We start from the raw sequence: 24,916 nt of genomic DNA on the forward strand, positions 1-24,916 counted from the left end.
AGTTTCCAAATATAATACTTAAGGGTTCATAATAATATTTGTGGGATTAAATTATCCATAAGTCATAGATATAGAATTTAATAAGTAAATGCCCCCAAAAAATAAAGTACCGAGGAATATTAATAATTTGGATAAAATATACTGTTTAAGTACTCTATAATTTGCCAAGTATATTAGAATTTATTATGCAAGTTTGCAATTCCTTCAAAATGAACCTTTATTTTATTTTATAATGTCAAAAAGTTGCTAGAATGTCACCTACTTTTTAACAACTTTTTCGAAAATTAAAACTCATATTTTTTGGATTTTTAATATGATTTCTCATCTTACTCAAATGTTTTGAAAATCTCATAAAAATTTAAAATATTAATTAATTTTAAACAAGATAAAAGAAAATAATACCTATGTTCATAAAAGGTTTGAATTCTAAGCGAGAAATCACAAGTTTAACTGTTTATTTCATCTTACAGCTTTCTATCTCCCATTCCATTTCTACCCTATTTGGTTACATACACATAATTGTTTAATAAAAAAAATAATAATAATAATAGTTTAATAGTTACAAATTTGAGATTTTATAAGCTACTACAACATTAATCTAGACAAGACAGGGTGAGTGTTAACAAAATTTGCAAATTGAAGGCTCTCTGTTTATAATCTTACAAATAAATAACTAGCACGAATGATCTAGTATGAAGTAGTTTTCTAATCTGAAATATTAAAAAAAAATGTAGAAATTCAATACATTTTCATAATTTTTTGCATTTATTGAATTATTTTTAATTTTTTTTACAAATATTTTATTTTTTAAATATATTTAAATTAAATACATCTATAAAATAAATAAGAAAACGACTAGAATATTTTAAAAATACTAACAACAAATTTAAAAATATTTTGTAACTCACAAAAACATTTTATGAGTTGGTCAAGATTAGTTTTCTTATTTGAAGATAGTGATTGAAAAAATCAATAAAAATATATAAATACTCTCAACGTAAGTCCATTTTTGAATCTTCTGTTATCGTCTCTTGTCTCCCGGACATTCTCTCTCTTAAATCTCTCTCTCTCTCTCTCTAAAAAGATTCAGGAATACATGCTCTTTGATCTTGTTCGATTCGATCTTTGCCTCCTCATCCTCTTCATACTTGTCTTTTTAATCTAATATATATTATATATACATATATATAGTCTATTTAGCCGTTGTTGTTTCGGTTGTTGGTGAAAGTAAAAGAAAGAGAGAGGAGAGAGAGAGAAGCAAAGAAAGGTAAAAGAAACCAAACAAACACACAAAGAATGTTAATGTATAATGTATATATTAATGTATAATATATTAATAATTGTATAATATATTAATGCAATCACTACAGACATACAACTAGCTATAGGATTAAAATAAGATTCCTCTTTCGGTTGCTTTCGGCCCCTTTTCTTTTATATGTTTTTCTCTCATGATGATGTTGTACAGCAGCTCCTATATAATGGAGAATCTCCTTACGGTTTCTCAATATATTGAATCACAGAGTTTATTTTCTCTCAATATCCCTCTCTCAACTTATTTTACATGGTATCAGAGCCTCAAATATATAGCTCATTAACTAGAAAAATTCACATTTTCTGGTAGTTATCTATGTTTCATCACTGATCAGATCTTTTTTGTTCTCAAAAAAATTTCGCACTGCTTACTCACGTGCTCGGAATCTTCTCACGCTTCCAACGCTACCAACGGCATCCTCAGATCCTCTCTAATGCGCCCTCATGCGCCATCTTTGTCACCGGCGCGTCACCCGCTTCCGCCTTCAACGTCCCACGCGCTCCACGCGTCCACAAGTCGCTTGAGCCGTCTTTCTCCGCGTCTCACGCGCTACACGCATCCGCAAACCGCTTAAGCTGTCCGCTTGAGCCGTCTCTCCCGCACTCGTCACTCGCTCGCGCCGCACACGCCTCGCGTCACTTTCGCCTTCGGCTCGCGCCCTTTGCACACGCCTTTGCCTTAGGCTCCAGCCGGTTCAGCTCAAACCGGCTCAGCACCTTTCCCAGGCTGGTTCAACCTTATTTTTGGACTTTTTTGGCCGGTTTAGACCGGTTTCTCACTAATTTTGACCTTCTGCATTCACTGGTGCCCTCGGTTTTTTCAGATTCTACTTCGATCGTGCTGTTTTTCCCTCATGGATAGCCCGGACTCCTCTAACCACCCTATTTCCGTTGTTCTTGACGGGACTAATTATGTCTTATGGGCACAAGCCATGTTTGGCTTCCTCAAAGGAAAGAAACTCTGGCACATCATCACTGGGGATTTGTGCAAACCCATCCAAGAAACCACAGAATCTGCTACCACCACGGAATCCACTACCAAATATGTCGACCGTCTGGAGGATTGGGATAGTAAAAACTATCAGATCATCACTTGGCTTCGCAATACTTCTATTACATCTATCAGCCTGCAGTTTGGTCGGTTTTAACTTGACTCTGTTTCCTCTCTAGCCAAGGCCATCTGGGATTTTTTACAAGAACGCTATCAGACTACTGACCTTGCTCACCAATACCAGCTTCTGAGTCATCTTCACCGTATGCGCCAAGATACAACTCAGACCATTAATGATTTCTTTTCCCAAATGTATTCTGTTTGGGATCAGCTTGCTCTTTCTGAACCTCCATGGCCTCATACTGAGGATACTGCCTTGTTTACTACTTACCGTGACCAACAGCGCTTGGTTCAGTTTCTCATGGCTCTCACTCCTCGTTTTGAGGCAGTACGCGCATCTTTCCTTTATCGCACTCGTTTACCCACTCTTGAGCAAGCAATTTCTGAACTACTTTCAGAGAAAACCAGGTTTGATACTCTCCATCCGCACCTTGTGGACTCTGTTCTTGCTACTCTCCGGATTCGAAATTCTCCTTCACCACCTTCACCTCAGAGGTCATTTGCCTGCAACTACTGTCAAAATCGTTGTCTTTCGTCGACTCATCTTCTGGTTAATTGTCCAGTTCACCTTTGTCGGTTTTGCAACAAGACTGGCCCTGATCATCTCCAGCAAGATTGCTTTCGCAATCCCGCCCGTGCCTCTCGCAATGGTCCTTCTGTCGGGAATCTTTCACGCGGCAACTTTCACCGTTCTGGGACTCCGTTTAAACCAATGCCTGTTCAACGCACTGCTGCTGCTGCCTCAGAGGATTTACCTTCCTCTGTCCCTACCGACCCTTCCACTCCAGTCTTCTCTTAAACAGATGTCGAAGCCATGTTTTAACATTTTTGGAACACTTCTGGTACTCCTCCATCTACTGCTTTGTCTTTCACCGCAGATAACACTTTCTGGTACTTTGACTCCGCTTGTTGTAATCACATGACCTTTGACCCTACTATTTTTACTCCTCTCTCTTCTACTCCTCATGTTCCTTCTATCTATACTGCTGATGGGTCTCTTCTTTCTGTAAGTCATGTTGGTTCTGTTTCCACCTCTCACTTATCTTTATTCCATGTATATTTTATGCATGCTCTTACTTTAAATCTTATCTCCATTAGTCAATTATGTGAGCATGGTCTAACTGTTACCTTTTCCCATACTGGTTGTTTGGTGCAGGACCTTCGGACGGGGCGAACTCTTGGGATAGGCCGTAAGCATGGACGTCTCTACGAACTCATCCATCTTCATGTTCCAGATTCCTCTCAGATCACAGCTCCTACCACTGCTACCACTGCTCATTTTTTATCTCATTTTCAGCTTTGGCACTATCGTTTAGGCCATCTTTCTGTTGGTCGTTTAAAATCTTTAATTTCTAGTGGTCATTTAGGTCCTGTAAGTTCTGATGCTTTAGATTGTATGTCTTGTCAACTTGCCAAACAACTTGCTTTATCGTTTAATAAAAGTGACTCTGTTTCTCTTGCACCATTTGATCTCATCCATTCTGATATTTGGGGACCCTCTCCTATTCCTACTATGGGAGGCGCACGCTATTTTGTTGTTTTTATAGATGATTTTTTCCGTTTTACATGGTTGTTTCTTATGAAAAATCGTTCTGAGCTCAAACAAATTTATTGCAATTTTGCTGTAATGGTTAAAACACAATTTTTTAAACTATTAAGCTTTTTCGCTCCAACGATGCCATGGAATATAAAGATTTTGACTTTCTTTCATTCCTTCAGAGTCATGGTACTCAACCTCATCATTCTTGTCCCGGTACGTCTCAACAAAATGGACGTGTTGAATGGAAACATCGGCATATTCTCGACACTACTCGCGCTCTCTTTCTGTCTTCCTCTTGTCCGGAAAATTTTTGGGGAGAAACAGCTCTCACTGCTGCTTATATTATCAATTGTATCCCTACACCTATCATTCATAATCACACTCCTTATGAGCGTCTGCATGGCACCCGTCCCCCTTACACCAACCTTAGGGTCATTAGATCTGCCTGTTTTGTTCTTCTCCAACATCATGAACGTACCAAACTTGAACCCCATTCCCGCCTTTGTTGCTTCTTGGGGTATGGTATTGAACATAAGGGGTATCGTTGTTGAGATCCTCTCTCCCAGCGCCTCCGTATCTCTTGTCATGTGGTCTTTTGGGAACACAAAATGTTTTCCTCTCTCTCTCTCTTCCGTTTGTCCGTTCCTTCACCCTCTCTGTTTTTTACTAACCCTTCCACAGATCTATTTTCTAATGAGCTTACTCTACCGCCCCTGCCAGCCTCTCTTGAGACCGCCTTGCCTACTGGTCTTTCCTATGCACCTGTTCAATTTGATGGTTCTGCTCTTGCTCCCTCGGGATCCTCCCCTTCTGTTGAGTCTCTTCCTCTAGCTCCTTCTCCCTCTGCTCGACCACACCGGGTAACCCAACATTCTACTCGTCTTCGTGACTTTATTGTTGGTTCTACTGCTTTTTCTACTTATGAACCAACCTCCTATCGTGAGGCTCGCTCTAATCCTCTTTGGCAGCATGCTATGACTGATGAATTGCAGACTTTAGACAAAACTCATACTTGGGACATTGTTGATCTTCCTCCTGGCAAGACTGCGATTGGCTGCAAATGGATATACAAAATCAAGACTTGTTCTCATGGATCTATTGAGCATTACAAAGCCCGCCTTGTTGCCAAAGGCTTCAACCAAGAATATGGTATTGACTATGAGGAGACCTTTACTCCTGTTGCTCGTCTCACCTTTGTTCGCAGCTTGATTGCTGTTGCTACCACCCGACAATGGGATCTTTATCAACTGGACATGAAAAATGATTTCCTTAATGGTGTTCTTCTCGAGGAGGTCTACATGTAACCTCTCCCTGGGTCTACTTATCCACCACATAAAGTTTGCAAACTTCAGCGTGCTTTATATGGTCTAAAACAAGCTCCACACGCTTGGTTTGCCAAGATCAGCTCTACTATTCATGAATGTGGTTTCACCTCCAGCTCTTATGATACTGCTCTTTTTATCCGAAAAACAGCTCAAGGGACCACCCTGCTTCTGTTTTATGTGGATGACATGATTATCACCGGTGATGATATCGATGGTATTCTTCGCCTTAAACAGTTTCTTAGCCATCATTTCGAGATGAAAGACCTTGGTCCTCTCAGCTATTTCTTGGGTCTTGAAATCTTCCATGATTCCACGGGTTCTTTTCTCTCTCAGGCTAAGTATACCTTTGATCTTCTCACACGTGCTGGTCTTACGGATTGCAAGACTGCCTCTACTCCCCTGGAGCGTCAGAGTCATCTTACACCTCTTGATGACACTCTTCTCTCTGATGCTACCCTATATCGTCAGTTAGTTGGCAGTCTTGTCTATCTCACTGTTACTCATCCTGATATTGTCTATGCCGTTCATATTGTCAGCCAGTTTATGTCGGCTCCTCGTACCCCTCATTATGCTGCATTAGTTCGTATCCTTCGCTATCTCAAAGGCACCCTGTTTCACGGTCTTCATTATTCCGCCCGCTCCTCTCTCCAACTTCTTACTTTCTCCGATGCTGATTGGGCTGGAGATCCTACTGACCGCCGCTCTACTACTGGGTTCTGCTTTTGCTTGGGTGATTCTCTTATTTCTTGGCGCAGCAAGAAACAATCTCTTACTGCTCGTTCCAGTACCGAGGCCGAATACCGTGCTCTTGCTGATACTACTCATGAGCTTCTCTGGCTTCGTTGGCTTCTTGCTGACATGGGTGTTACCCCCTCTGGCGCTACTGCCCTCTTTTGTGACAATCACAGTGCTCTTCAAATTGCTCACAATGATGTTTTTCATGATCGCACCAAGCACATTGAGATTGACTGCCATTTTATTCGTTAACACGTCACTTGTGGTACTGTCCATCTCCATCTGATCTCTTTTGTTGATCAACCTGCTGATATCTTCACCAAAGCTCATTCTCATGGCCACTTCGTTGAACTTGTCTCCAAACTCCAGTTGGTTGATCTTTGTCCTCCTTAAGTTTGAGGGGGCTGTTAATATATAATGTATATATTAATGTATAATATATTAATGCAATCACTACAAACATACAACTAGCTATAGGATTAAAATAGGATTCCTCTTTTGGCCCATTTTTCTTTTATATGTTTTTCTCTCATGATGATGTTGTACAGCAGCTCCTATATAATGGAGACTCTCCTTACGAGGCTTTTCCCCAAATTAAGCCAAATTAGCAACTTAATTCCCAAACTAGGCCTAATTTGAACAGTATTCCCAAACTAGGCTAAAGCGCTATTACAAACCACGCTTTCACTGTTTCTAGGACCCTCCCGCGAAAAATTTGTGAAATAATAAAAGCGTGGTTACAAACCATACTTTTAATTAAGAAAGCGTGGTTACAAACCATGCTTTTAAGTAAATTTATTTATTTATTTATTTATTTATTTATTTATTTTTTCAGAAAACGTGATTGCAAATCACGCTTCTACTGTTGAAATGCAAAAACGTGTTTTCAAAACACGTTTTCCATACAAACCAAACCAAACCACACTCTGACACACACACACACACACCCACACACACCCACAACACAACACTCATGCACATCACACAATATAATTGAAACAATATAATTTTTATATATAATAATAATTAAATATATATAATAATAATTTATAATAATAAATAATAATCAACTATATAATTTTTATAATTTTTGTAAATATAAATCATTTTTATATAATTTTTATCTTTCGAGTGGTTAGAAATAATTTTTTACAAATTAAATTGAAATAACTATACGTATGTATATAACCTGTCCAAAAATTAAAATGATAATTATTTTTTTGACCCTTAAATGATAATTATTTTTTATTTTTTATTTCTTAACCAAATTAATTTTTAATTTTTTAAAAAAAATTTCTAAAAATCAAACCATACATAACCTAAAAATCTTTTGATAAATGACTTACATACGTATGGTTTAAAGGTAAAGATTTTGATAAATGACTTAAATGATAAATGACTTCCATACGTATGGTTTAAGGGTAAAGATTTTGATAAATGACTTAAATGACAAATCAAACCATCCATAACTTAAAAATTTTTACCCTTAAACCATACGTATGTAAGGGTAAAAATTTACTATTATAAATTATAAATTATTTTTGATTATAAAAATTATATACATATGGTTGATATGACTTGATTATAAAAATTATTTATCAAAAGATTTTTATAAATTATTTAAATCTTTATAAATTATTTATAAAGATTATAATCAATTTTTATAATCAATTTTTACATACGTATGGTAATAATTTTTATAAATTATTAAAACCATACGTATGTAAGGGTAAAAATTTTTAAGTTATGGATGGTTTGATTTATCATTAAGTCATTTATCAAAATCTTTACCTTTAAACCATACGTATGTAAGTTATTTATTAAAAGATTTTTAGGTTATGTATGGTTTGATTTTTAAATTTTTTTTTAAAAAAATTAAAAATTAATTTGGTTAAGAAATAAAAAATAAAAAATAATTATCATTTAAAGGTAAAAAATAATTATCATTTTAATTTTTGGACAAGTTATATACATACGTATAGTTATTTCAATTTAATTTGTAAAAAATTATTTCTAATCACTCGAAAGATAAAAATCTTATAAAAATAATTTATATTTACAAAAATTATAAAAATTATATAGTTGATTATTATTTGTTATTATAAATTATTATTATATATATTTAATTATTATTATATATAAAAATTATATTGTTTCAATTATATTGTGTGATGTGCGTGAGTGTTGTGTTGTGGGTGTGTGTGTGTGTGTCTGTGGGTTGGTTTGGCTTGTATGGAAAACGTGTATTGAAAACACGTTTTTGCATTTCAACAGTAGAAACGTGATTTGCAATCACATTTTTTGAAGAAAAAAAAAAATTATTTAAAAGCGTGGTTTGTAACCACGCCTTTACTATTTCACAAATTTTTCACGAAAAGGTCCTAGAAACAGTGAAAGCATGATTTATTATAGCACTTTAGCCTAATTTAAAAATTCCGTCCAAACAAGACTTAATTTGAGAATTAAGTTACTAATTTAATATGGGAAAAGCCCCTCTCCTTACCTCAATGGCCCTGTTTGATAGAACTTATTTTTTTCATCTTTTAACTTAATTTAAACTATTTTGATGCGTTTATTTCAGTTTAATAATACAGTTTATAATTTTTTGTAAATCAAAAATTAATTTATTCTTTAAATAAATAGAAAAAACTTAATTTATAAATAAAAAATTAATTTATATTTACAATTATAAGTTATAAATTGTTAACCTATAAATTATAATCACATTCCACGACTCTACAAAAGGAGCCAATATATTGAATAATAGAGTTTATTCTCTCTCACTATCCCTCTCTCAACTTATTTTACAAAGAAAATGCCAGGCTGTTTCGCCGCTGCGTTTTTGCCCTTCTTGGCGTTTTCCGCCGTGGTTTTCCCCGCGGCGGTGGTGCTCTGTGGGTTCCCGGCGACTCTGACTCTCGAAAGAGCTTTTCCGACGAGTCACGGTGTTGAATTGAGTCGACTCATAGCTCGTGACAGGTTAAGACACGATCGAATCTTGCAGTCTTCTTCCGGTGTTGCTGATTTTCCAGTCGAAGGCACCTATGATCCGTTCCTTGTTGGGTAATTCTATCAATTCACTCTCTTCTTTGACCTCATATTCGTGTATACTTCAAGTTATGGGTCTTTTTCTTTATATATAGTTGTGATTTGTGTTTTTTTTTTTAATCTAATATATCAGTTCATGAGTTTGGGTTTGATTTTCGAAATCTGGGTTTTCAATGTTGATTTGAGTACTTTCAATTTTATGTATGTGTTCTTTTTTTCTTTTTTCTTTTTTGTGTGTGTGGTGTCATTGCCAATTTTAGGTTTTGTGTTTATTGTTTTGTACCCTTTTCATGTTCTTTGTTCTTTGTTCTTTGTTGTTCTAATTTGGTGTCGGCTATATGGGTATTTTTTATTTCTACTTCTAACTGTGTCTGTTTTACATTTTGGCAATGTTGGTGGACTAGTGGTCCTGTTTGTTTTCCAATTTCTGTTGATTTTTCGCATTGGGTTTTGTTCTATTGTACAATCTCTTTTTGTTTGGATTAATGGGTATATCTAGAAACTTTGCTTTGATTATGTTTGTTTCTTATTGGGACTCATGTTTTTGTATTTTAGGCTTTATTTTACAAGAGTTCAATTGGGCTCTCCTCCAAAAGAATTCTATGTGCAAATTGATACTGGAAGTGATGTCTTGTTGGTCAGTTGCAATGCCTGCAACGGTTGTCCCACATCAAGTGGACTCAAAGTAATTTCAACTTTTTTGTAATGTTCATTGGTTGTCATGATTTTAAAACAATAGGTTGGGCCTTCTCAACTATGCAAGAAACTATATTAAGGATTTGGGCCGAATGTTGGACCAATTTACTGCTAAATTTCTCAATTTCATTGCTTGTTTTCTTGCAGATCCCTCTCAACTTCTTCAATGCTTCAAGCTCATCGACGGCTTCACTGATCTCTTGTTCGGACCAAAGATGTTCTCTAGGAGTTCAATCCTCAGATTCTGTTTGTTCGACTCAGAACAATCAGTGCAGTTACGCATTCCAATATAGAGACGGAAGTGGGACATCTGGGTATTATGTATCAGATATGATGCATCTCAACACAGTCGTTGGGAATTCATTGACTTCTAACACTTCAGCTTCTGTTGTCTTTGGGTGAGCTAGCACAAACTTGACAAATTGAAGATGGTATTTGTGTTCTTTTCCATTCATTTGTTAAACCTTGTTGCTTTGGTGGATTATAAAACAGTTGTAGCACATCACAGACTGGGAACTTGACAAAGTCAGATATAGCCGTCGATGGGATCTTTGGATTTGGTCAACAGGGCTTGTCGATAATCTCTCAACTTTCTTCACAGGGTATAACCCCTAATGCCTTCTCACATTGCTTGAAGGGGAATAGTGGCGGTGGTGGTATCTTGGTTATTGGTGCGATCATGGAGCCAAATATAGTTTATAGTCCACTTGTACCATCACAGTACGTTTTTCTATCCACTTGTAGCTCATTAGAGTTGCTGAAATTATCAAAATTTAGGGAATTTCATGAGCATCATGTTACCAGATTTTGACTGGATAAACTTCTCACAGTTAATAGGTTTCTTACATTAAAAATACCTCTTCCATATAGGTTCACCTTGCAAATATACTGTTATACACTCCACAAACTTTTTATATATGTCGTGTTTGATTCTTGTAGTTCTTTAATTATATTCTTATACAAGGATTTTTGTTTGGTGGAATATGAATTTCTTATATGATTATGGCTTCATTCAGTAGTTTTGAAATTTTAGGTCATTGACCAAGTCTGGTGTTGAATAAATTTTGTAGGACTCTGTATAGAGACAGATATCTGGAAGGCTTGGAAATTAAAAATTAATGGAAGAAAGTGATGGGCTGTTTAAGAACTGAAATTGCTTCTGAGCCGATTCAACTTGGCTCAAAGAGGCTTTGTTAGGCATATTGACCAATTAAATGATCTAAGATTGAGCCCTGGACTTTGGGTTCTATTTCTTATTGAGAAGAGCTTAAACCTCCCAAAGCTTGGCATAATAGGCTCAACTTGTTAATTGGTTTGTACTTACATTAATCAGCATTAACTGACAAACGTTGGATTCAAATTTCAAGTAGACTTGAATTTTCAAATTTGTTTGCTTAGAAAGGCAATCTTGGTCAATACTGGGCTTTGTTTAAAACAGACTGCAACCTAAAAAAAGTTTGATAGGGCATATTTTGCTTTAATGTGCTGCTTGACTTTTGTAAGTTGTGAAAAGTTGCCTAATCCGGGCCCAACAATTTGTTGTTGCAATTTTTTGGGGCCTAAAGGACTGAAAGTTCAACGTAGTTACTTGCTTTTCCATGGACTCAAACTCAAGATTTCTATTGAATTTCCAAGGAAATACGAAACCACAGGTTTCTGAAACATATAATCTTTAATGTTTGTGAATTTTGGCACGACTTCTCTAATGATATGTACGATATTAGGGTTTTACATATCCATGTTTGATTATTTATAGAAGCTTGAAAATTGGGGCAAGTGTATATATTGACTTTGCAGTTAAGTTGATTCAAGTCGACGTCAAAACTTTCAGGCCGCATTATAATTTGAATTTGCAAAGCATTGCTGTCAATGGGCAGCCATTAAATGTGGATCCCTCGGTGTTTACAACATCAAGTAACCAAGGAACAATAGTTGATTCCGGAACAACTTTAGCATACCTTGCCGAAGCAGTGTATGATCCTTTTGTCAATGCTGTAAGTCACTGTGGATCAATTAATTAGATTTTTTTTTTAATTAATAACAAGAACTTGTTAGATGATTGTCAAGCAATGACCAAGTGCAGTGTTTTTTATTATATGAACTCAATTTGAAATTTATATAATTTTCTCATCTGTTCAGATTACAGCGGCTGTTTCGCAGTCCGTGAGTCCTGTTCTTTCCAAGGGAAATCAGTGCTATCTAATCACATCCAGGTCTTTTTAAAAAGTTTAACATCTGAATTTTCATCTTAGCCACGAGCATATTGCTTCTATAGGGCTCGCTTTTTTATCTCGTGTTGACATTGGAAGTAAATTTTTTTCTTTCAGTGTGTCTGATATATTTCCAACAGTAAGTTTAAACTTTGCTGGCGGAGCATCCATGATTCTAAAACCTGAGGACTACCTTCTACAGCAAAATTCCGTTGTGAGTTTTCAGTATTAGTTTTCTGTTTCTGTTTTAAAATTTTTCCAGTAGTGCAGTTTGGATCATGAGTCTCTTTTCCACATAATTTGGAGGAATCCTCTTGAAAGATGCATAAGCCTTGTAACATTGATTTGAAAATCTTTTTCTTGTGTTTTGTTCTATCTTGAATATGATGCTCGGGAACCTGAGCTGCATTTATATGTAGAAGTGTCTCACCAATGAGAGGAAGGCATAAATGTTTAATTACAGAATGCAGTAATATTGGTCCTTTTGGGGCGCCTAATGAGTTTTTTTTTTTTTTTTTGTTCCCTATATTTTCATTTTTTACTTTTTACATTAGATTTGATCTCTGAAGCGCTAGCTAGCACGACCAAGATTGTAGCTAGGATCCTACCCCTGTTGATTCTTTTTCTACTTCCTAATGTTTCGGAATTGATGAAGAAAGTTTATTATTTAAAGAATCACTCACTGGAATGGCCAAATTTGTTTCTACAGGGTGGTGGTACATGGTGCATCGGATTCCAGAAAAGGCAAGGTCAACAGATCACAATTTTAGGAGGTATGAACACCTAAAGAGCTTTCTTTTCTTAGAGAATAAAAGAAAAGGAAAAAAAAAGTACGGAAAAGGAAGAAAGGCGATTCAGTTTTATATACTTGGTAGATTTCAGCTGAAGATGCACCTCACAAAAAAATAAAGAACAGAAATTCCATGCATAATATCCTTCCTGTAACATTTTTTTTTTCCCATCTCATAATAATTAATTATAAATATTTATCTACCCAGGTCCAGTTTGAACTTAGAGAAAAATTGCAACTCATTTGGATTGGGTGGATATGCCTACTTTTCTTTTTCAACATTTTTGCCCATTCTATACTGCCAGTGCTCCCGTATATCTATCTTTAGCATGTGATAGGGGCTTCTGCCTACCAGTTTTCCTCTTGCATTTCTTCTACCTGAATATCTTGTTTCTCAATTTCCAAACAATATTTGAGTACTTTTTTTATTCAGCATGCTATTCTTCTGGTTGTTGTATCTAATTGCTTAACATTTTCCGATCTTAATTGTTTGATTCTGTAATGTAGGCATTACAAATCCTGAGAATCTTTGTTTTGATTAGTGTAGGAAATAGTAGAGAACATGTTTAAGCATTACAAGACATGTTTTGAATCTACCATCCTAGATTCCTTTGCCATAATAATCTTATTATCTTGTTGTCTAAATTGTAAGAGACCCCGTAAAATATATATATATATATATATTGTAAGTTGTAAGAGCCCCAACAACAATTCAAATAAATTTTTGTGTGTTTTTTTTTTTTTTTTTTTTTTTTTTTTTTTTTTTTTCATGTTGTCTTGAGGCTTTAAAACATTGAAATCATTATGTATTTAATTTTTTTTTCTTCTTAATTTTTGCAGACCTTGTACTAAAAGACAAGCTCGTTGTTTATGATGTGGCTGGCCAACGGATCGGATGGGCTAATTATGACTGTAAGTTTTGTTTAGATTTTTATCTCCAGCTTCAATCATCTCTCTTTATCATGTTAAATAGGTACATAGCAAAATTAAACTAATTTTACAAGATTAAGATTAAAGTTTTGTTGAAATCCTTGAATAAAAAAATTTCTGATTAAAAACCACCAAAAACTAATTTGGTGAAAAATCAATGAAAAATTCAAAATTCAAAAACACCCATAATTTTTGTATTGTTTTCTTTCTTGTCTTATTTACCAAACTGGTTTTAGTATTTTTTCAAAAAACAAATAGATATCATTTTGAGTCTGCAATTGAACTCCTGTCAAATACAATTATATCAAAAGGTTGATACTGTATCTTAACTACTTTTTTTTCAACTTAACCCCATTAGGTTCGTCGTCTGTAAATGTCTCCGCAACCACAAGCAATGGTCAAAGTGAATTCGTCAATGCAGGACAGATTGGCCATAGCAGCTCATCACGAAACACGCCTAGTTTCAAGCTGATTCCAAGCATCGTCATAGCTTTCCTCTTGCATATTTCAACTATTGCCACCAGTTTCTCATTTTTGTGACACAAAGTGCAAGAGGTTTGAGTTCTCGCCATTTTTTTGTTTTTGTTTTTGTTTTTTACATTTGTATAGCGCCTTGGCTGATCATTCATAGTAATCGGCAAGGCTGTATTATTTATTGGACTCCAGGTTTTAGCTGTTATTTTATTTTTATTTTTTTGGCATTAGATTTGTGGGTTGAGAGTTGTTTTTAGAATTTTTCGTTTATCAGCTATCTGTTTTTAGTGTTGTAGATTTACATTCATACAGGATTAATGTTACATTACCCTTGGAGCTGGAAGAAAAGGTGCAATGATTCATCCATGCATAACGCAAATTAAAAGATTATAAAGTACCATTGGAGCTGGAAGTACACGAGCATCAATGGATGTAAGTTCAGTCCTCACTTGAAGCCCAAATTCATTGACAGTGTTGTAGTTGTTATGCCTAACCATCTGCGAAGGATAACCTCATCTAGAGAAGGTGACATCAACAGAAACAGGAGGAAACAATTTCCCCATTTTTTTGAACCAACTTAAACTAAAAAATATATACCATGAAGTTCAAAAAACATTTAGAATTCTGACAACAAAACTAAAGATGATGCGAACATACATATACCTGGTCAATGCTCCGTTCTCTATCATTAGGACGTTGACAATTTGCCTTTACCAAAGCATTCACCTGCCTATCATTCAACCTATTTGAATATCTTTGCCCTGGTACAATCTTACAAAGCTGTAGAAAGAGAAAGCCAATGCAAATTGATGATACTACTAGAAGAAGCAACAATGACTGAAATGAAACAAAACTTAGATTGCCATAAACGAGAAAACCTCCATCGGTAGGTAGATAGGCCTAGAGTCATTGCCAGCTTGAAGCGCAGGCAGGGACGTTAAGTTAAGGGTGATGTCATATTTCTCGCGAAAGTATTGCACAACTGGCGTTTGTGTACCCGTATCACCAGAAGTAAACCTATTTGAAAAGGAAGTGCACATCAACCAAAAAAAAAAATATAAACATCAACAACAAAAAATAGTGTAAAATTCATTTGGTTTGAGGCCGAGCACTTTAGCCCCTCTATGGTTCAGATATGGCCAGAGCTTTCATGTGATTTTGGACCAAAGTGTAACTATTAACTTCGTTAACTACAGATGTGAAATGACTATAATTATGGGTGTGCGCGATGCGGATCGGTGCGGTTTGAGAGAAAAATAGAAACCGTATGGCGGGTGGTGGATTGATAAAAGTGTCACCAAAATGTCATTTTTCTTATCAAAAATCGGCGGTTCGGTTGGCAAATAATGGTGGATTTGCCTTGGCGGTTCGGGCGGATTGGCGGTTTATAAAAAATATAATTCAAATTACAAAACTTAAATCAAAGAGTAAAAAAAAGACGAGAGATACCGTGATGTTAAGCATCTTGCGAAGCTTTCTTCTGATGCAGCAAGTGTAGCAACAACATGATAATATCAACGACTATGCCATCAGTTCATTACAAGCATCTGTGGAAGTTACAATGATCAAATACAATACATAAAATTAATATCATTCAGGGTTTACAATATATTGAAAATGTTTACTGTTGAAAAGTATTTAGATTGAAAAGTGAGCTGATGCAAGTTTGCAACATGGCTAGAAAAAAAAAAAGATTGAAAAGTGAATTGGAATTCAACTTTATTTTGAATTACTGACATCTTGAATTTCCCTCGAGCAGTAATGTAATACTATACTCTAAGGTATAAAACAACAAGTAAACTTAAGTAAAAAAGAATTTTTAGAATTTTATAAAACATGATTTAATAGCGGTGCGGGCGGTACGGTTTGAAAGAAAAATAGAAACCGGCGGATTGATAAAAGTGTCACTAGAATTTGTCACTAGAATTTGTCATTTTTCTTACCAAAAATCGACGGTTCGATTGGCAAATAATAACGAATTTGCCTTGACGGTGCGGTTTCGGCGGTATTATACACACTCCTAACTATAATACCCTTAAGCCTTAAGTTTTTTTTGTTATTTTATTTCTCTCTCCTCTCTCATCCACATAATTTATAATTCTTAACATTAATTCAATTAAATCACAATTAATCATAAATCCTTAATTATTTATTATAATTCCTAACTTTTTAATATAATTTTAATTTATTTATGTTTAGATCACAATTAATCCTAAATCCTTAATGATTTATTACAATTCCTAACATCTTAATCTAATTTTAATTTAATTTAATTATATTTTAAATCAATCCTTGGTTATTATTTATTTTATATTTTAATTTAATTATATTTTAGATCAATCCTTTATTATATTTTTAAATTTATTTTATTTTAATTAACATCTTAATTAAATTTTAGGTTTGGAGAAGATGGGGTAAAATTGCCTTTTTGTTGTGTTAATTTCACTTAATTTTTTTAGAAAACCAAATCCACTCTCAAAAATGGTGTGTGATTGGGAGAACTCTAGTTTGGATGGAAAAACTAATAGTGAAACTTTAGTTCAAAACTACATGAGACTTAAAATGTCATGGCCTCAAAAATCATGATGGGGTAAAATAAATTTTGCCCCAAAAAATAAGTGATAAAATCAGAAAAAAGACAAACATCAAATAAATGATAAAAATGCCACCAGTTTAAAAAAGATAGCCAATCTAAAGTGAACTGATGGAATTACAATATCATTTCCCCATCTGGTTTGTTATCCATCCAATACATAAATTAGCAAGAAAACAAAAACTCAAACAATTCACTTAACTATCAAACGAAGTCCTAGACCTAGGCAAACATACTGCCTAAAATAATAGGCATTAGAAAAAAAGCATAACAAAAGAAGACATAACCCACCCCCCCCCCCCCCCCCAAAATAAAAACCAAAAGAAAAAAAAAAAATCAATTTAATAAATAGTTCGATTGCTTTTAACCCTATAAGTTAAAGAGAAACATTAGGTAATTGAAATTTTATGAGAATCTCAAAAACAATTCGTTATCCATTCCTTCCACCTTAAACTCTCCTCAGGTACTTAAAAAAACCACCTAATATTAAATTTTAACAAAATTCAACTTTTTTTCAACAAAAGTTTTGGCAAATATTCATAGCTCAGAAATTTTGGCAAGATACAGGGTATAACTGGTACAATGATCTAAGCTTGCAGTTTAAAAATTGCATCATTTAATATTTTTTTTGATCCTTCTAAGGATTTGGAAAGAGAAATGGAAAATGTAGGTGAAATGTGAATAAAACATACCTATATTTCACCTAGTTTCACACACCTTTTCCCTTTCCCTTTCCAAATCCCTTCCCAAATCTCCCAACCAAACACAGCATAAAGGTTGTTATGATTTAGAATTCAGGATTCCCATTAATGAGCAAGGCAAGAATACTTCCCAGCTCCCAACTACTAAGTTATGGCTTTCAGATGTATCACAACGCACGAACATCCACCAATTTTGTGCTTCATCTCATTTATGTTATCCTTCTACCATTTTCTAACTTTATGTGCATTTAGTGAAGCTTTTCCCCCTGCTGCTATAAACCACACAACAAACTCACTTACGTAAAGAAAGACACAAAGATAAGTAGCTCCCGTTAATTGACTTGTTGGTTGCACCGATACACCTGATATTTTGTGCTGTTTAACATCCTTGCTATGAATGAGTTCTACCTTAACCATTTTTAGAGCTTTCTTAACCTGGAATCACCAAAAAAAAAACGGGTCATAATGGGTCAACTGTTGGGTAATGTGGCCAAGGAATATAATATGCAACGACAAAAGCAGATATAAATACTTATTGACCAAAGTTATATAGGAGAAAATTATGGACGAGTTGGGTAGTGGAAAACAAACTCCATAAAAATTTCACTAGACCTTTATATTTTATCGTGACAACATAACATGCAAAAACCTCATTCTTGGCAAAATTTACTATTGGCATTTTCCTTCACAGAAAATATAAATGAGCAATTAATTGTATGCTGCACTAGAAAGTTAGAGATAATACCTTAATGCGATCTTGATCAGAAAGAGGCCTTCTTAAATCTCTAACATTGCAATTTCTTGCAACAAAGTCAGAAACTAGAATGGGTTCATAAAATGCTCTTGCTGAGATATCTACAAGGCAAGGAAGCAACATAATCTCAATGGTGCATGTCAATAGCAAAACTACTGCTCTAAATCTAGAACAGGAAAAAAATTGAAAAGAAATGAAGGCCAACGATTAAAGAAATTCATGCCAATATTAAGGGAAAGACCCATTTGTGTTGGGCGAAGGCTTTGATAGCAACCTTTCCAATATTCTAAACCATCCTCAAGATCACCTGTATCACCCAATTTGGGAGGGAAGAATAACCTTCCCACAACAGCATAACTGCAATCAAGAGTTTACACAGTTTAGCGGAGCCACCCTACTCCTTAACCTACATAAATCGATATGTAGAGGAAAATAGATAAAAAAAAATTACTAAATATATTTCACATCTCCCCAGGTAACCCTTGCTTCCTATTTTTGCTCATATGCAGGCTGCCTGCCGCTTTTGAATGAGATGTGAAGGCATAGGTAACAAAATAGGTAAGGGTAGACCTAAGCATGAAGATGTGCAGCTTGGTAGAGCATTTGTGTTGGCTACATATTTTGTACAAGTCAATTACAATTCGACGCGTGGCAAAGTAAAGGTAGTACGGGAAGACTATTCAAATCTTCGATCTTGATCGTACACGTGTCAGTTAATATTGGTTGTTACGAGATCTGAGTAGCAGTGGATCAGCAGAGAAATATAAAGTGAAGTGGCATCATCGGTTACTCACATTTGAATTCAAATTCAGGAGGGAAGCCTAACTGCAAGTGATGGCGTAATGGAGCTAATCTTGAGGCCATGGTTATCAGAATCCCGATCCGGATCTTACGATCCTACGATCTTACGATCTATTTGAGCACAATCGATCCGGATCGTGTAAAAAACTCCTTATAGGTAGGATCTTTCGATCCTGGTAGTGGGATCTTATAGGATCGTGGAATCCCGATCCGAATCCGATCCTATCCGATCCAATTTACAAGCCTTATTTTGTATTGTATGACATATTTTATTGTAAATGTTATGTTTGCTGTCTAAATACCAATTTATGTGGTCAAAATAAATAATAAAAATTAAGTCGTATTGAATCAAATAGATTAAGAAAAACAAACTAAGAAACAAACATTCAAATATTGCGGTAATTTAAGAAAATTAAATAGTCGGAAAAACAAACTTAGCTTTAGCGGAGTCTAAGGAGGGTAAGATGATTGCAACTTTATCTCAATTTTTGGAGAGATTATTTTTGTGACTTGAATCTGCTCCACTAGGGATGCTAACGACAAATCTTATCATTCGGTTAAGCTATTCTTTTGAGTTCTTAATCTATTTTCATATCCAACTTTATTAAATATTTTTTCTTCACTTTTTATGCATTATTGTAGATTGTGAAGTATTTTGTTATAGAATTCTTCTTCTTCTTCTTCTTCTTCACCTTCATTTTTGATGAAATACAAAACTTTTACCATCGAATTTTCTATTATATAATATTATATGTACATTTTATATGGAGTATTATATTTTTCACAATATCTTCATTTCTTTTTAATAAAATATAGACTTATTTTGTGTATACTTTATAAGAAATATTTATTTAAATTAAATTATTATGTAATTTGTCTTTTTTGATAGGATCTTACGATCCTCGATCCGATTCTATGATCCGATCCGATAAACACCTCCAACGATCCAACGTAGGATCCCGATTTTAACAACCTTGCTTGAGGCAATATGATCAGTGATCATGGAGGAGCAGTTCGACGGTTGAAAATACAGTTCGATGGTCATCCTTAAGCAGTATAAATAGTAGAGAAGGTCCCAGAAAAAGGCCTAGACTCAGATCCAAAAAATCAGTCTTATTATACTTTACTTAGTTTTACATGTCTTGTTCTTTACATTCCAGTACTTTAAATTCTGCACTGCACTTCATTCATAGGAGTAGTTTTCAAGTAGATTGTCGCTGTAAACCTCTACGAGGCTGAGTTTGAATCATTGTAAGTTTTTCATTCTAATGAAATGCTTCAGTTGTTCTTTATTTGATTGATATTTCGTTTAATTCTCCTAAATCAAGCTACCGGTAAAAGTCCTCTTCATTGAGGCTGAGAGAACTAAAACACAATCGTCTGATAATCGGTTGTCAATTAAATTTCTGTAAGGACTGATTGATCCTTGCTAGCACGCTTGCAATTACAATAATAACCTTCGAAAGTCAAAAAGCCAATATATATTTTTGGCACGCCCAGTGGGACCAAGTTGAAATGACTAGACGTAGGAGACAAGGAGAAAATGAACGCTTAGAAGAAGGTGTGGAAGGAGAGGTAGAGATACCTAATCCAGAGGATAATGTGATTACACATCCTGTAAAAACTCCCATTTTATCAGAACCTATGGTCGAACAGACCAGTACTTCAGAACAAATACCATATGTTCGTAATATTGGACGAGACCAAGGAATTGGACCATCCACTGTCCCATCTATTCAGCCAATGAATCCATGGGGTGGCTTAATAGATACAATGGGACATCAATTAATGAACACAATGGAAAGGTGGGTAACGTCTTTTTTGGATCGAATGAATAATCACCAACTAACAAACGTAAGACACATGGAGGAAATTTCGAATGTCCCTCAGCAAAGATTGGCTAGAGATAAACAGCCTATGCAAGTTAACGGACATTCTAATGGTCAAACTAGTAATCAGAACTATGAAAGACCATCACTTCAGTCTTGGTACGGACTTGTTCCAAGGCCTGTAGTAGGTCAAAATGTCTCAGCACTTAACAGTGAAGCCATGCAGTTTGGTGGAACTGGCCCAGTACAAGAAAATGGTGTAAGAATGGTTCCAAATCCCATGTTCGAAGCCATACCTGGCACAAGGGGGTTCACTAATCCCTTATTCGAATTTATACCCAGGGGGTTGGAAGGTTTTCCTACAAATGGAAGAGACACAACACCAGTTCCAGCACCTTTCGCAGGTCCTTTCGTAGGACAAATTCAAAGGGGTTACCTACACCCCCAATAGCAACCTGCACCATATGGACAACCAGTCCCAAACATGCCACCTTATGGACCAAGAGTACCACAAGCACAGTTTGTCCACCAAATCTTGTGTTTGTTCTTCCAACAATGGTTCAGCAGGCACAAAATATGGTCCCTAGGGACCAAATTGCTGACATCGTTAGGGAGATGTGTGGACCAATGGCTCGGGGGGTCCAGACTCCTGTATACAGAAAACCATACCTAGAATGGGTAGATAGGGTACATGAATACCCAAGAGGTTTCAGGATACCAGATTTCGCCATTTTTTATGGGAATGGAAACCAGTCAACAGTAGAGCACATCGCTAGGTTTGCAGCTCAATGCGGTGAATTCACTAATAATGACTATATGAAGCTAAGACTATTCCCAAACTCTCTAACTGGGGGAGCATTTGTATGGTACATTAACCTTATACCTGGTTCAATCCAAACTTGGCAATAAATAAAAGAGGTATTTCATGCCCAATTCTTCCAATCGGAGCCAGAGGTTTCCATGGCAGACCTGGCAAGGTTGAGTCAAAGGCCTGAAGAGAAGGCTACTCAGTTTATTGCCAGATTTAAAAGGGCTCGAAATAAATGTAGAGTCATTTTGCTAGAGCCAGAATTCGTAAGATTGGCTCAAAATGGCTTAGAGTTTAGGCTTCGAAAGAAGTTTGACTCAACAGAGTTCAGGGACTTAGTGGAACTAACTTACAAAGTATCTAGGTATGAAGCATTACTAGAAGAGGAGCAAGATCGAAATAATGCATCATACAAGACATACTACAAAGATCCTAACTATGAGATTGATGCAGCAAAGATTGTGGGGAAAGAACCTGTGATCTGTGAAGCATTAATTCATAAGGATACAACAATTGACCAGCAGTTTAAAAAGAAAGACCTTCACAGGAAATACTCTTTCGATTTAACTAAGGCAGATGACATCTTTGATCATTTGCTTGCGGCCAACTTCCTTAAGTTACCAAAATGGGTTAAAATTCCATCTCTTGATGAACTTAAAGGGAAAGTATATTGTAAATGGCACAATTCTTGGTTTCACTCGACTAAAAACTGTGTTGTTTTTCGAGACAGGATCGAAGAACAAATTCGGAAAGGAAGTTTGAAATTCCCAACCAAAGCTGAAAAGGCCATGGGGATCGACAGTAATCCATTTCCAGAAATTGGAGAGGTGGCAGCCAATGTCATTATGCCGGATTTTTAGAACCTGTCTTTGAAAGAATTGGAAGAAGTCAATGTGCAGATGCATGTGGCCAACCAGACAGCTATCAAGAAAGACATTGAAAATCTACCAGCTATTGGACAGGGTTTCTCACACCAGAGGGAAGACTCTGAGGAAGAAGCACTAGATGACGATTCCTTAGAAGTAGCTGTAATGCAGAGGATGTGTCCTAGGTGCAGACTAAGCTACAAATGGTTGAAAGGACTCCCGATTGATGGGAATCAATACTACAAGGATGTGCAGAGACGTCCTAAACCAACCAATGCTCACAATAAAAGACCATATCCATTTGGTGTCAGGCACCAGCCATTGAGAGTTGAACCAACAGTTGACAGGATGCATTTCAAAGGCAAGAAGCCTTTACATGAATCCAGGCCAGCTAATTATTATAGAATGGAGATCAGTCATTCTGGGAGGAGATTGGAGAGAAGTTCAGTTTATGGGATCAAAGCCAGAGATTGGTCCCCTAGACCAGCCTCACGCAAGGCAGAAAGTGGACACCTTCATCGAAGGCCGGAGTTAGGCCTAGAGCATGAAGTCAGGACCAAGCAGTGGCCTTCGCAACCAGCTTCGAGAAAGGCTTCGAAGGAAGAAGGAAGTAGTTCAATGGCAGGGTCAGTAGGTTCGTGGGTACCTGGGGTCCCAGACTGGTTTGTAATGCAGAACAAACCTAGGGAGATGTCTACCTAGAGAGAGGTTGCTGGAAACCAAAGTAGGATGGTCAAACCTTCTTTGGTAGCTCTAAACAATTGGGTCTTGCTTAAGCACCCAAAAACAAAGGAACCAGATATGATCCCCGTGATTTCTAGATCACAAAGGAGGAAAATTCAGCGTAGGTACACTCAGTACCAGTGAGACCTGAAAGAAAATGGAGAGAGTTCTTCATTGGTACAGACAGAAGAAAAGAAGAATCCAAAGTCAGACCATACTCTAAAACCAACTCTACAAGGCAAAATGGGTTGCAGTAGAGAACAGTTGGCCAAAGTTCACTCTGAACTAAAAGTTAGAGAGAAGTCCAGTTTAGCGGGATTGGAGAAGGCATTGATGGAGAGTGATAGCGAGGCAGAGACGGAAGTTGGCTTAGGCCAAAAGGAAGAAATGGTTGAGGAAGAAATGTTCGAAGCCTTCATGGCTGAACAAACATTTCTGGTTGAAAAACCAGACGTGACAGACCATTCAAAGGATGAAATACCAGAGAGCAGCATGGAGGATGCTTCTGGAGTGACCGAACAAGGTGGCCAAAAGGAGAAGCAGACACAGCCAGCCATCCAATTTGGCTCAGTGTCAGTGAACATGGTACACATACTACCGCATGAATTCCAAGCTGGAGATGAGAATCAAGAGGGGCAAGAAATTCACCCAATTCCAATCTCTAGTGAAGACTCACAAGTGAGTATGGTACAAGATAATTCTGGAATGGTTACCCCAATGAAAACTGAATATGAGAGTGAAGAAGTAGTAAGTATTAACCTCTCGTATCTTTTTGAATATCCCTCGAATTCTATGACACAACATGTTAGCCTTTTGTATATTAAGGCATTCTTCAATGGGATACAGTTGAACTGAGTCTTAGTGGATAATGGGGCAGTGGTGAACTTACTATCGAAATCTTTCTTGAAGAAATTAGAGAAAAGAAATCCCAGGTTAATCCCAACCAGTACAACCATTGCTGGTTTTGCTAGGGACAAACAGATGGCCCAGGGAATTTTACCCATCAACCTGAGTGTGGGAACCAGGGACTGCATGACGGCGTTCTTCGTCATCGACAGTAATGCTAAGTACAATGCTTTACTTGGTAGAGATTGGATCTACACTAACAAATGTGTGCCTTCCTCTTTGCATCAGAAAATAATGATGGCCCTAGGCAATGGAGAGACAGAGGAAATTGATGCAGATCCTCAACCTTTCATAGCCTGCGCAGACTTCGTAGAAGCCAAGTTGTATATTGAGGGAGTGACACCACTCAGTATACTGAGGAAATCTAATGGCTCAGCCGAAATAACGGCTGATGAGGAAGTGACACACCTGAAGCACTTAGTCCAGGAGAGTGCTGATGAAGAGGTGGTCGTTAAAGATGACAATGATGCCTGGTTGTAGGCAGCAAGATGAGACACCAGAAGCCAAGTCTTTGGCTTTAATTAAGTTTTTAATATTGGATGTAAAGTCAATAGTCCAGAAAGTGCAGGAGCAAGAGAAGGAAGCCATGATAATTGGCTACACGCAGGAGCAGCAACAAGCCAGAGTTTTGGCCCTTGATAAATACTGTGCATTGGACATAGAAACAAAAGTCCAAGAAATACAGGAAGAAGAAGCCTTGTGGACAGACTCGTCTATGAAGAGGAGGGTAAAGAGGTTGAATCAAAGAACCTGGGAACAGAA

The 24,916-nt window shown here is 36.3% G+C and overlaps 3 protein-coding genes across 4 annotated transcripts in view; 2 read left to right on the forward strand and 1 right to left on the reverse strand.

Moving 5' to 3' along the window:
* The first annotated feature begins 2,168 nt into the window (after nt 1-2,168).
* On the forward strand, nt 2,169-3,224 carry LOC145803723 (uncharacterized). The gene is made up of 2 exons (XM_082897057.1): nt 2,169-2,385; nt 2,485-3,224. The coding sequence occupies exons 1-2, from the start codon at nt 2,169-2,171 to the stop codon at nt 3,222-3,224; spliced, it is 957 nt and encodes a 318-aa protein (XP_082753183.1).
* Nucleotides 3,225-8,750: 5,526 nt separating this feature from the next.
* On the forward strand, nt 8,751-14,521 carry LOC114280891 (aspartic proteinase 36). 2 transcript variants are annotated; one of them, XM_028223300.2, is made up of 11 exons: nt 8,756-9,088; nt 9,629-9,758; nt 9,917-10,167; nt 10,262-10,489; nt 11,601-11,763; nt 11,909-11,982; nt 12,097-12,193; nt 12,689-12,752; nt 13,610-13,681; nt 14,058-14,254; nt 14,486-14,521. In XM_028223300.2, the coding sequence occupies exons 1-10, from the start codon at nt 8,841-8,843 to the stop codon at nt 14,237-14,239; spliced, it is 1,509 nt and encodes a 502-aa protein (XP_028079101.2). In that variant the 5' UTR covers nt 8,756-8,840; the 3' UTR covers nt 14,240-14,254; nt 14,486-14,521. The 2 variants fall into 2 exon arrangements, with proteins under 2 accessions (XP_028079100.2, XP_028079101.2); XM_028223299.2 differs by having other exon boundaries at nt 8,751-9,088; nt 14,058-14,521.
* Nucleotides 14,522-17,129: 2,608 nt separating this feature from the next.
* LOC114280894 (protein argonaute 5-like) overlaps nt 17,130-24,916 on the reverse strand; it is a 32,013-nt gene continuing 24,226 nt past the window's right edge. Inside the window, exons 4-7 of the mRNA XM_028223301.2 lie at nt 18,496-18,578; nt 18,213-18,322; nt 17,768-17,902; nt 17,130-17,135 (exon numbers count right to left, since the gene is read on the reverse strand). Of these exons, the coding sequence (XP_028079102.2) occupies nt 17,130-17,135; nt 17,768-17,902; nt 18,213-18,322; nt 18,496-18,578 (334 nt within the window). The remainder of the gene's footprint in view (nt 17,136-17,767; nt 17,903-18,212; nt 18,323-18,495; nt 18,579-24,916) is intronic.

The sequence above is a fragment of the Camellia sinensis genome, chromosome 12, assembly GCF_055761805.1.
Source record: "Camellia sinensis isolate YWXY chromosome 12, ASM5576180v1, whole genome shotgun sequence".
Lineage (NCBI taxonomy): Eukaryota > Viridiplantae > Streptophyta > Magnoliopsida > Ericales > Theaceae > Camellia > Camellia sinensis.

Bases quoted from the DNA above. Each gene is read 5' to 3' on its own strand.
- LOC145803723 (XM_082897057.1), top strand. From the start codon at position 2,169: ATGGATAGCCCGGACTCCTCTAACCACCCTATTTCCGTTGTTCTTGAC. The intron at 2,386-2,484 runs GTAAAAACTATC...TTTCCTCTCTAG, and splicing joins CCGTCTGGAGGATTGGGATA to CCAAGGCCATCTGGGATTTT.
- LOC114280891 (XM_028223299.2), top strand. From the start codon at position 8,841: ATGCCAGGCTGTTTCGCCGCTGCGTTTTTGCCCTTCTTGGCGTTTTCC. The intron at 9,089-9,628 runs GTAATTCTATCA...TTTGTATTTTAG, and splicing joins TATGATCCGTTCCTTGTTGG to GCTTTATTTTACAAGAGTTC. The intron at 11,983-12,096 runs GTCTTTTTAAAA...TTTTTCTTTCAG, and splicing joins TGCTATCTAATCACATCCAG to TGTGTCTGATATATTTCCAA.